The sequence below is a fragment of the Pituophis catenifer genome, unplaced genomic scaffold, assembly GCF_029215685.1.
Source record: "Pituophis catenifer annectens isolate HBS135680 unplaced genomic scaffold, rPitCat1.0.hap2 SCAF_4, whole genome shotgun sequence".
Taxonomy (NCBI): Eukaryota; Metazoa; Chordata; class Lepidosauria; order Squamata; family Colubridae; genus Pituophis; species Pituophis catenifer.
In genome coordinates, this window is record NW_027256884.1 from 45436537 (window position 1) to 45449475 (window position 12939).

General features: G+C 40.4%; 1 protein-coding gene across 1 annotated transcript in view; it reads left to right on the forward strand.

The window, feature by feature from the left end:
* WWC3 (WWC family member 3) overlaps nt 1-12939 on the forward strand; it is an 88571-nt gene that overhangs the window by 46662 nt on the left and 28970 nt on the right. The window contains exons 4-7 of the mRNA XM_070942898.1: nt 501-577; nt 1243-1322; nt 1845-1974; nt 11232-11381. Of these exons, the coding sequence (XP_070798999.1) occupies nt 501-577; nt 1243-1322; nt 1845-1974; nt 11232-11381 (437 nt within the window). The remainder of the gene's footprint in view (nt 1-500; nt 578-1242; nt 1323-1844; nt 1975-11231; nt 11382-12939) is intronic.

Sequence of the window (12939 nt, forward strand, 5' to 3'; positions counted from 1 at the left end):
AGTTCCCCTTTATATTTAACAAAATTACTTGAATTTTGGAAGCTTTTGGATTATAATGGATTTTTCTTTCTTTTTTGCAGTTGTTATTATTTAAATGTATTGTTTTGTAAGCTTATTTTTCAGTCTGGTTTAATTTTGTTCTATGTGCCACTACTTCTATTATTTTGAATTGAAATAATTGGACATTATTACAAGCACTATTCTTCTTTAAGTTAGAGTGAGAAGTTTAGTTCCCCCTTTTCTTACAGTTTATGTTATAAAATGCTAAATTCTTGATTGTAAAATAAATACTAACATTGTGTCTCTTGAATAAACAGTGAATTTAGCTTTTGAGTGAAATCATACTTTTAGATGAACAGATAGATTATATGTTGCAACCTTATTAGTAGCAAAATAAGAGTTTTCTGTGAAACAGGGAGTGAAATTCCCTTCTCTTCTTGTGCTTATTAGGAACTTTTTGTAGAGTTTATTTTGAATACTTATTTTTTTGTGTTTTTCAGCATATTCTGGATTTTCAACCAACACTAAATACAACCCATCTCAGATAAAAGCAGAAATAGCTAGTCGGCGTGATAGAGTGAGCATCACTTTTTAAAATACTGTATATTAAATGTAATTATTTAAATTCATATTTTACCACAATAGAAGGACTGCTTGTTAGGAAGAATTGGTGTAATATTTTCATAAATATTTGAAGTCTTTTTTTCCCAGAAAGCACATAAGTTTTGGTAGTAATTAAGCCATTATATTACATCATTTTCTTATTTATGGTAACATTTTGAGAAGCAATTGCAATTTAGGATGCAGAGATTAATTTAGGAAAGTATGACATTTATAATACTAATCCTAATATTTTAATTATTTTTATATTTTATACTCTAACTTACTGTAGTTACTGATTGTAAATTTTATAGTTTTAGATTATCTAAAGCTGATCTATGACAAAGAATGTATTATTTATTAATATGACATAAAAATAACACTGAATATCACAATGTAATATGGGTTTTCATGATAGTGCTCATACACAGTTTGAAACCAAATTGCAAATTTTGTTGTATAATGCTATTAGGTTTTTCTGCCTAATTAGCTAATTACAGTTATGTACAGAAAGGTCATACTGTAATCTTAGATTCAACAACCCTAAATTAAGAAACTAAACTGTGATCATCAGATGAATTATAAATTGCAATAATTCCTTCGGTTATTAGCACAATTGTTTCTTCATGGTTTTATCTTAAGCTTTCTAGATTAAAGAGAGAATTAACACAGATGAAGCAAGAGCTGCAGTACAAAGAAAAAGGAGTAGAAACACTGCAAGAGTAAGTTGAAATGTTAAAGGACAGGGCTGTTGCTCATGTTAATGTTTATATGTAGGCAACAAAAAGATGTTAAAATAATGATGATATAAGTTTTATATCTTATTTTAGTTTTAGTGGTATTAGCAGGTTTTTTTTTTAAAAAAAAAACACTATCGTTTTTACTTAAGAAATAACCTTCCTGATCACTACTGAAATAATGTTTGTATAGAACAGTTTTTCCCTCCTCATGACATATGTGCATTGTATACTTTGGCCATTTTGCAGAACAGTAGCTAACATAGATCTTTTTACTTTTTTACCTGTTCTTCCCCTCTCTATCTGTATCTATCGACAGAAGGGTTGGAAGGACAGTACTTCACCTAATTTAATATAAATAGCAAGGTGGAAAAAGCTTTTAATACTTGCCACCTCCACTACTACTTGTGACCATCCAGCTGAAAAAAGGAAACAATTCTTAATATCAGACTTCAGATTTGTATTACCAAAAGTGGGTAAACTTTCAAATGTATGTTTGTGTATTAGGATTGATCGGAAGATGTCTAATTCTCATATGAATTATAAATTGGATGAAGCCCAAGCAATAATGAATGAACTTCGAAGTATCAGGAAAGCCATATGTTTGGGTGAAAGAGAAAGACAAGACTTAATGCAAGTAAGAAGTAAATAATAATGTATATGGTTTTATGATGTTTGCTAACTCTTTTAATTCTTAGGGATGTCCTTTTTCTTAACCAACAATAGAATTTTTTTTTGGTGAATGGCATATTTTTGAAGCATGAAAATATGTAAGTTTACTTCATATTTTGTTGTATGACGCCCAGAGTCACTTGCCTATGAAATGGACAGCTATAAAAATTAGATAGAAATATAATTTTTTTTTTTGTAATGCTTAATAATATTTTATGTTTTTATCTTATTCAGGATTTGTCTTGGCTATAAGTGTAAAGTCAATTATCACCTCATATCTAAAATAGCTAACCATATACTACTCTTAGACCAGTGTAACCATCACCACCACAGCAAAAACAATGGTGTTTTGCAGAGCAGTTTCTTCTTTAACGCATCTGGAAGAGAGTCAAATAATTTACCAATATCGAATATTAGAACTGGATTGAAATGAAGGAATTATTATGAACTATGGTCATGGTTTACAGATCAGCTATAATTTTATTGTGTTGCTGGAACAGACACATTTTTTAATCAATAAATCCTTCTTTGAAGATAATATTGACCTCATGATAATTGTAAAATAAATACTGAAAACAATCTAACTTTGAAAGTGACCTGTTTTTCTTTAAATTAAAGAGTCACATACATGTATCTGTATAGGCAGACCATTAAAACTTAAGTCATCATCCATTACTGTACTGTTATTTATATTACTTTTTACCTGCCATGACTATATTACGTGTATTGGCATTTTAAAGTATAAGAGTAAAACACTCATAGTTCTATAAGGTATAAAATTATGAGTATTTTAAAATGTCAGTTTTTCCAAATGAAAAATAAGAACAAATTAAGAAGTAAAGTTAAAAGAAGTAAATAAAAACTGCTTTAATATTGGTCTTGGAATAGATAGACAACATTCATTATAACTAAAACCCTATCTTTAATTATAGTTATTTCAGGCTATTTTGCTGAAAAGTATAAACAGGGAGAGAAGTGTTAGTCACATCTAAAATTATAGTATGGTAGTTAAAATGATCTAATTGATGCAAAAATGCTGTTGTTTTACTAGTAAAGTTCAAAGGAGCAATTCAGGTTTTCTTTTGTAATGAGAAGAATTTAGAAGTTGTCTATCCTTGTATAATTAATATACAGCAATATTATTTTGAAGATATTTTTATTTATATTTCCTATTTCTAATTCGCCCATTTCCCTTATATTATATCTTTGTGCTGTACACAAAAGTTAACCACAGAATTTCAATAGATGGATATCCCAAACTGAAATATAAAATCTTATATTTTATAGAGGCCATGTATCACTTAATCTAATAAGGGTATGGTAATTTATTTGTTATTGCCTGCTTGGTGTAAAATAAAAAAAAAAAGACAATAATTTTATTTTTTATTTTTTATTTTATTTTGAATTTATATACCGCACCTTCTCCCGAGGGCGGTGTACAGCCAGATAAAAACATACAATACAAACATTAAAAACAATTAAAAATATATATTAATTTGGCCCCAGTTTAAATGACAAACCAATTAAAAATATTTAAAAATATGTTAAGCCAGCCTGGCTTGCTGAAAAAAGAAAGTTTTAAGGGCACGGCGGAAGGCACTGAGGTCTTGGATTCTCCTTATCTCTGGGGGCAATAAACAATAATCATGTATAAACATTTGAATGGAGCAATGTATAATTCATATCTTTTATATATGGTTGATTAAGATGAGCAAAATTACTAACACAGTTTTTATTTTTTAAAAATTCAAAATAACATTTCAATATAAATGTTCTTGGAGCTATAATAGAAAACCGATATTATAAGCTTTCAAGAACAGTTCAAGAAAGAACTGTTTTGTTTTCTTTGTTAGTTCAAATTCTTTGCAGTATGAATCATCTGCCTTAAACATGGCAAATAGAGTGACAGTCAATGTTCCTATAATACAAGAATGTTTAAGTAGGAAAGCAAAAAACCTACACAGAATAATTTTTTAAAAACGTTTGTTTTTTCCCTCTGATATCTATAATGTGCAGACCACAGAATTTTAAACCTTGTAGCACGTCTCAAGTTTAAGTTTGCCTCACTTTAATTCTTATAAATCTGACAACTCTTTCTTTTCCATCTATAAGTTTATTCTCCCTGCACTCCTCTTCATTAGTACAGGCAGTCCTCAAATTACAACCATTTGTTTAGTGACTGTTTGAAGTTATAACAGCACTGAAAAAGGTGACTTATGACTGATTTTCACATTTATAATATTGTAGTATTCCCCACAGTCATGTGATCAAAATTCAGGCACCTGGCATTTATTTATGTCAATTGCACTGTCTGGAGATCATGTGATCACCCTTTGCAACCTTTCCGGACCAGCTTCCAACAACCAAAATCAATGGGGGAAGCCAGATTCATTTAATGACTACATGATTCACTTGACAACTGCAGTGTTTTCCATTGCGCTGCTCCTCCAATCCATGGATGGGTAGTATCTCCTAGTTGCTGGGCAGAACTGAGTGCTGATCACTTCCCAAAGACAGGCCACGCCCACACTGACCAATCAGCTTCAGTCTTTCTCACTCAGTTGCTGTGAGAACTTGGCAATTTGAGTGCTCTCTAATTAAATTTAATCCTTCCCTTCTTATTATTTTATTTTATTATTTTCGTCTTCCTTATTATTCTGCCGAGGAGCTGCTACGTGGGATTTTTATTGCTGTGTGGTTCTGGCGAGTTTGGGCTCCAAGCCGTCTGGCCTATTTCCCCATCGATCGGGGCTACAGCGCGCCAGATTCCGACCCGGCTGGGCAGATCCGTGCTTTCCCAGCCACTGGCGACGCGCTAGTTTACCGGTGAGCCGGTAAAACTGCCGTCGCCTCAGCTCTGACCATCGAGCGGCTCCGGAGTGCCTGCCTTGTCCTCAGGCGGCCTCTGAGAATTTTGAAGTCAGCTGTGAAGCGCTGAGAGCTTGGGGGGTTTCCGAAGGCAAGCGCTGGCTGGGAAGCACCCTTCTGCGCCGTTTTCAGGCTGCATCGAGGCGCCAATCGCCCAGACCTCATTGGAGTGGCTTCAGAGGTGCCTTTCATCGACCACCAAGCCCGACGCCTCAGGAGGTAGTTTTGCGGATTGACGGCCGCCATTTTGTTTCGGGACTTTGCCGGCGTGGCGGCCGCCATTTTGGAGGGACAATTTAAAAATAAAAAAATAAAACGGACAGTTTGCCTGCTAGCAGCGGAATGGCGCTAGGGCCTTATTAGCCTCTCTTTACTGACTTGAGTCCTTGCCTTCTGACCAGGACGGATCAGCTTTATCCCTCCCTTGCTTTGTTGGGTTGGCAGTCTTAATATTGGGGATTGAGCTCAGCAGCTTCTGAGCCTAATCTGCCCCTACTCAGCTGAGTCTTCACTGTGGGCAATATTCCTTGGGAGGAGCCTCGGTGCTGAACTCTGGTTGCTTTGGCCGGCTGCTTGCCCTGTACTCTATCATTCAGAATGGCAGACATTGCCTTATCTTCTGACTCGGAGGGCGCCTGTAATTACCCTGCCACCCAACACAAGTCACGCAGTAAGAAAGTGAAATCCAAGTCTCGCAAAGCTCATTTGTCCTCTAAATCTTCCACCTCGAACAAGGTGGAGCAGAGGCGCCATGAGGCCTTGGAAAGGCAATTTGAGAGGGCCCAACAACAACAAGCGTCTCTGTCCGGGCAGTTTCCCGCTTCTGAGGACTGCGCAGATCTTTTTGGGAATTTGCAAGCCAGATCCTCATCCGGAACATCAATCAGACTCGCTGCTTCCAACTTGCAACGCTCCAAAGGAGTATCGATGTCATTACCAGATGTTTCTAGCCAGTCTGATGTTTCATTGGGCCGTAGACGTCTATCGGAAGCTACATTTACACCTACTGCGGCGGGGCTCCGTCCAGAGGTTCCTGATACTCCTGTGAGTTTCCAATCTATGTTGTCAGATGTGCTGGCAAAGATCTTAGTGGGTGGTATACAGCAGGAGGTGGCACGGCCGGTTACTACCTGTCAGCCTTCACAGGCTCCGGCCCCCGTCATTGAGTCAGTTCCGAGTACCAGTAGGAACCGTCCTGCCGAATCTTCTTCTGAGGAGTCAGAAGAGGGTGAAATTTGCCCGGAGGAGGTCGAATTCTCAGAGGATGAGGATCTTCCCCCCGAGAAGCCTACTTTCACAAACTTGTTCTGGCCTTCTGTCTTCAAATCCTTACTGCATAAGGCAAAGGTTGCTACTAAGTTTGGTATCGCTGAAGGGACTACTGAGAAAACTTCCGAGTCCCAGGACCCGCACGATACTCTATTCCAAGTGTCTAAACAAGATCAGGACGTGATTCCTTGTCCTCCCTTGTTTTCCAATGTCATTAAATCTGCCTTTGGCCAACCAGGTTCCCTGACAGCTCCAAGTGGCCTTGACAAGCATCTTATTCTGCCGAGTCGGAGTTGGAAGAGCTTCTGGCCATACCTTCTGTTGACACCCCGGTCGCTGCCTTATCGACTTCTTCCATGTTGACTTTGGACGTTGTGGATGGCCTCAAGGCGGAGGACCGTAAGATGGAAATGGGGTTCCGTAAAGCGCACCAAGCAGTGGCTTGGGCTATCAAGGCAGCCACTGCTACATCGTTTTTCAACAGGGCTTCCCTGATCTGGCTCCACCAGCTTCAGGAGAGGTTACCCCCCGCTGATACCAGGCTGCACCAGGACATTAATAAACTAGTGGCAGCAACGGAATACTCAGCGGATGCCTCCTTGATGGCAACAAAATTTGCTTCACGGGCTATGGCAGCGACGGTAACCAACAGGCGTCTCTTCTGGCTTCGCAGTTGGCACGCGGACAACAAGGCAAAGTGGAAATTGGCATCAGCGCCATTTACTGCCCCATCGCTATTCGGCCCTTGTCTTGAGCCGATCTTGATAGAAGATAAAGACAAGCACAAAGTGCTGCCGTCCTCTTTCCGCTGTCCTGAGCGGAGATACGCGCCTTATACACAGCAGCAGCCCTTTCGATCCTACTCGGGGTCGGGCGGCCCATACTACCAGCGCTCTTATTCCCAGATGTCTGACCGAGCATCAGACAGACAGCCATTTCGTGATAGGACCAGGAACCAGCCCCAAGCGAAGCGTCCCTTCAGAAGTTCCTCCTACCGACCTCCACGCAGAGGCAAGTGACTCGTTGGTCTCAGGTCCTATCAGAGGTCGACTTCAGCAATTCTCCCTCCTGTGGGACCTCTCAACGACTGACACTTGGATTCACACGACAATTCAACACGGCCTTCGCCTCGAGTTCCACACTCTACTGCCCACCAGTTTTCGTCGCTGCCCCATTCCTCGGTGCAAGGTTCAGAGGGAGCACATGGAAGCGGAAATATCACACCTCCTCTCCATCAAAGCCGTGGAACCTGTGCCCAAGGGCCAGGAGAGAACTGGATTCTACGCTACCTTATTTCTGGTGCCCAAATCATCGGGGGGCCACAGGGCATCTTGAACCTGAAACGCCTCAATCTGTATATACTGTATCGCAGGTTCAAGATGCACTCCCTCAGGTCTATTCTGGCATCCATCAGACAAGGGGACTATCTTCAGTCTGTGGATCTGCGCGAAGCATACCTACATGTCCCAATACACCCATTGCATCATCGCTATCTCCGCTTCGAATACAACAACATGCATTTTCAATATTGCGCGATGCCTTTCGGACTTTCCTCGGCCCCCAGGATCTTCACGAAACTGGTGACGGTGGTCGCGGCTTCCATCCGGTCTCTATACGTCTCAGCTGTTACCTCAACGATTTGCTGGTTATGTCAACTTCACCGTCGCAGGCATGGAAGGACATGGAGGTGGTCCTTCAGGCGTTCCAGAATCACGGTTTCTCCATCAACTGGCAAAAGAGCCATCTGACGCCTACGACTCGGCTCCAACACCTGGGTGCAGTAATCGATTCTCAGCTGGGTCAGGTGTTTCTCTCCCCAGATCACATTCGCCACATCAGGACTATGGTGCGGCAGGTTCAGTCTCAGAAGAAGGTGCCTCTGCTCCTGTTGACTCAGTTGTTGGGGAAGTTAATATCCTGCATCCACGTCGTACCGTGGGCACGCAGACACTCCCGTCCACTTCAGTGGCTGTTATTTCCCTTTCAGAGAGCGAAACGCAGTACATCAACTCATCAAATTGTCTTACCTCCACAAACTCGACTGTCACTCATGTAGTGGAGGTCCCCCACTCTACAAAGAGGATGTGTTTTTCTCGAACCGGACCGGATCGTTCTAATTACCAACGCCAGCCTTTTAGGCTGGGGAGCCCATCTGCAGAACGACGTAATTCAAGGTCAGTGGTCTCTGGCGGAGCGGGTGAACAGCATCAATTGGCTGGAGTTGAGGGCTGTTCATCTCGCCTTACGCCATTTCGTTCACGCCTTGGAGGGGCAACATGTGTTAGTCCGGACTGACAACGTCACCACCAAGGCGCACATAAATCGGGAGGGGAGCACATGCTCCAGGTCCCTGATGATGGAGTTGGAGAGTTTGTTAGCTTGGGCGGAACTACACACTGCATCTCTAGTGGCGGACCACATCTTAGGGCAGGACAACATCATGGCGGACTGGCTCAGCAGGGAGCACATAGACCCTGCAGAGTGGTCTCTCAACCCTGCCCTCTTCGAACAGATTGTGAGCCAATTTGGTCGTCCTCAGGTGGACCTCTTCGCCACGCCCCAGAATGCCCAGCTAGCAAGGTTCTACACGCGTTACTCGACCGTCAGAGCAGAAGGTTATGACGCTCTGCGCTGTCAGTGGCCTCCCGGGCTTCTCTACACCTTCCCTCCCTTGCCGTTGATTCCAAGACTGATTCGGAAACTGTTGTTGGAGGGAGCCGAGTTGCTTCTAATTGCCCCTCAGTGGCCTCGCCGGCCCTGGTATGCAGACCTAGTGGGGCTGTCCACCTCTCCATCATGGACAATACCACTGGAAGAGAATATGCTCAGCCAGGGGGTCATCTCCCACCCCGATCCAGGGTGGCTCCGATTGAGCGCCTGGCGCTTGAGCGGCTCCAACTACAAAAGGACAGATTGTCATCTGACGTCATCAAGGTGATTCAGGCCGCCAGGCGCCCTTCCACCACCAGAATTTATGAAGCTTCATGGCAAGCGTTTTCTTCCTGGTGTGTGTTCCACCATGTGGACCCAACATCAGGAGATGTCCCGCATGTGTTGGACTTCTTACATAATGGTCTAGCTAAAGGTCTTGCCCCGGCAACTCTCCGGCGCCAGGTTGCTGCTTTATCCACTGTCATTACCTGCAAGAAGCACCGCACTCTATCGCACAATCCGAGGATTCAGAGTTTTCTACATGGGGCCTCCAACATCTCCCCGCCGGTGATACATAGGTACCCGTCGTGGGATTTACCGTTGGTTCTTCAAGCGCTGACCTCCACACCATTTGAACCCTTGGCTTCGGTGTCTCTTAAATTTCTAACGCTTAAGGTCACCTTTCTCCTAGCTATTACGTCTGCTAGGCGTGTATCCGAGCTCTCTGCTTTATCAGTCCGCAAAGACCTTTGTATTTTTCATAGTGATAGAGTGGTGCTACGCCTGGACCCGTCTTTCTTGACTAAAGTTAACTCTCGGTTCCACCGAGCTCAAGAGTTAGTTCTTCCAAACTTTTGTCCAAACCCTCATCACCAGACTGAGTCTTTATGGCATACCTTGGACGTTAGGCATGCCCTTCGACGTTATATCAAACGTACTGAGTCTTTTCGCCAGATTGAGTCCTTGCTAGTGTCCTTTACTCCTTCCTCCATGGGAAAGAAGGTATCGTCTGCTACAATTGCCAGATGGATTAAGGCTTGCATCTCAATCGCTTATGACATTCGAGCACGCCCTTGCCCTGCTAAAATCTTTGCTCATTCAACACGCAGTGCGGCTGCGTCGGTGGCTTGGTCGACGAATGCATCTGTGATGGACATATGTCGAGCTGCATCATGGGCTTCTGACACTTCCTTTATACGTCATTACAAAATTGATCTGTACGCCTCATCGGATGCATCGTTTGGCCGTCGAGTCCTACAACAAGTGGCCACGTCCCAACATGAGGATACCAGTCAGCCGCCCGCCCTGGGCATTTGATCTTGGGTACATCCCGTCCATGGATTGGAGGAGCAGCGCAATGGAAAACGGATGTTGCTTGGCTGAACGTCCATTTTCGGGGCATTGCGACTCCAATCCATACCCACCCATTCGGCTTCCTGTTTGTTACTTACCTTTTCTTGTTCCTGTGTGTTAGATTTCATAGTTGGCCATGTTTTCTGCGCCTTCGTGAGGAAAGACTGAAGCTGATTGGTCAGTGTGGGCGTGGCCTGTCTTTGGAAAGTGATCAGCACTCAGTTCTGCCCAGCAACTAGGAGATACTACCCATCCATGGATTGGAGTCGCAGCGCCCCGAAAATGGACGTTCAGCCAAGCAACGTCCGATTCGCATAAGAACTGTGGCAAAAAGTTCATAAAATGAAGCAAAACTTACTTAACAACTGACTTGCTTAACAACAGAAATTTAGAGCTCAATTATGATCGTAAGTCGAACTACCTATACTGTTGCATTCTGTGCAGTGTGGAAGTTCATTTGTTCATTTTTTAATTGTATATATTCTAATTTTTAATTTTCATTAAAGTGACTGGTGTTCTAGACAGATTGCTAACAGATTTTAAAATGCAGTTAAAAGTAATTTTAAAAAATTCCCATAAGAGAATAGAATCCATCCAAATCAATATGAATTCAGTTTATAAACCAAATATTTTAGTGAATTGAAAATTCAAAAAAAGAAAGGGTGTTTTTTTTTAAAAGATACTTTTTGCTTTTACAACAGATCAATGCTACAGAATTACTTAAGAGATCTGTAGAACACAGCTGCCTACCATCTGTCTATCCCTGTTGGATGGTAGTTGCCTCAAATTAAGAAATAAAAGCAATCTTTATAGAGAGTTTAGCATATTATTTTTACTGGTTAGTTTCAGTTCTGTCAATGGCTATTCTTATGTTTATAGTCTTGGAAGCTATTTTAAAATGTTTGTATTCTATTTAAAATTTCTTTAAACTTTCTTCTTTGTAAAGATTGTGTTCTCTATTTTTTCCATAATTAAGGAAAGTTTCGTGAAAGTTATTTTGCTATTTTTAAAAAAACTATTAAACCATGAGAAAGTTCTTTCATATAATTCTGTTCTTAATGTTCCTTTTTTTTTTTCAAGAGTCTGGCCAAGCTGACAGATGGATTCAGAAATAGTTGTTGTATTACAGAATCTTTTCATGATCTTCAGCACAGTTCTGGTTCATTCAATGATACCAATCTATCTCAAATATATTGTGATGCTTGTTCTCAAACTGACATCATTGGCGAGGTATACTATATAAATTTAATATACTATATTGTGTTTTCAGAGAAAAAGTTGTCATTACTATTAAAAAATTGGCTACTGTTCTATTACATTAAAATATGATTTAATCAAATCAAAACTGTGTTTCATATATGCTGGTGCAAATAAGAAAAATATGTTGTATACGCTTGAAGGAAAAGGTAATTTAGAAATCAATGTTTATCTATTTCAACCATGCTGAATTACTTTTTTTAAAAAAAAATCTATAAAATAAGATTATAGAGCAGACAGATTTATCAAATACACATTTTTAAATACAATAATTAAATGATCAATAATTTTTTTGAAGTATAAGTGATAAGGTTAATAGTGGATACACACACACACACACACACACACACACACACACACACACACGTGTTTTTCTACTATCTGTCCAGCATTTGTTCCCCTTAAATAATTTTTATATATTTATATTTTATAATATATTTATATTTTATATAAATAACTTGTAGGTACACAATTTGTTAAATCTGTAATATTTGTCCAATATAAAATATTGCATAGGCACAAAGGCATTAACTAAGAAGGAAGTAAAAAATTAAAATAAATTACCTAATTGTTCAGGTTTCCTTAATAGTAGTGTTGAGGAAGTCAAACAACTTCCACATCTTGAGATACAAAACCACAGAAGTGAGGAAGAAATTCTTTCTTGCAGAATTTTGTCCTTAAAGGGCATGCATACAACAACCGTTCCCTGAATATTTTCTTATGTTGAAATCATTGAGAAAGTTTTTTCCTTCAGATTTGAAAATAGATTGGATATTAATTCCACTGTCTCAACAACATTTTGTCCTTGTTGCTGGTGCTGGAGTTCTGAGAGCGAAACTAGTTCTGAAGATTTCAGGGAGCTGACAGTGATTCTGTAATGGAATTACGCTTCCTAGGTTGGATCTCTGAACTTCTAGTACTTTTGGTGGCCTTTAAAACTACCACAGAGACAATAGGTCATGGATAAATCTTTCAGGGAATTGAAATTGAATGATTGCTTAATCTGCCAAAGAGGTTTGAATTTGCCTTAATTATTGAATACCCATGGGGAGGATGAATTTCTCTAAAAATAGAGAGATCCCTTTGGTATGGTAGTAGTAACTATCCTGAAGTTACAATTTGTATTGAGAAAGTGAGTATAACTGTGACAGTTGACTAAGGCAACGTTTGTACTAGAACTTCAGAGTTCTATAGTATAGAGTATAGTGTAGTGTAGTGTAGTGTAGTGTAGTGTAGTGTAGTGTAGTGTAGAGTAGAGTAGAGTAGAGTAGAGTAGAGTAGAGTAGAGTAGAGTAGAGTAGAGTAGAGTATAGTTCTAAACAGTACAGGTATCAATGTGTAGTGGTGGTAGTGGTGATGATGATGATGATGATGTTATCCATTCAGTTGTGTCTGACTCTTGGTGATGCCATGGGCCAAGTCTCTCAACATCTTCCAATCTTGATAGGGTGGCATAAACAAAAGTCATAACAACTATGATTGCATGATCAAAGCTGCTGTTTTAGCAGCACATATACAACATAGATGGGCA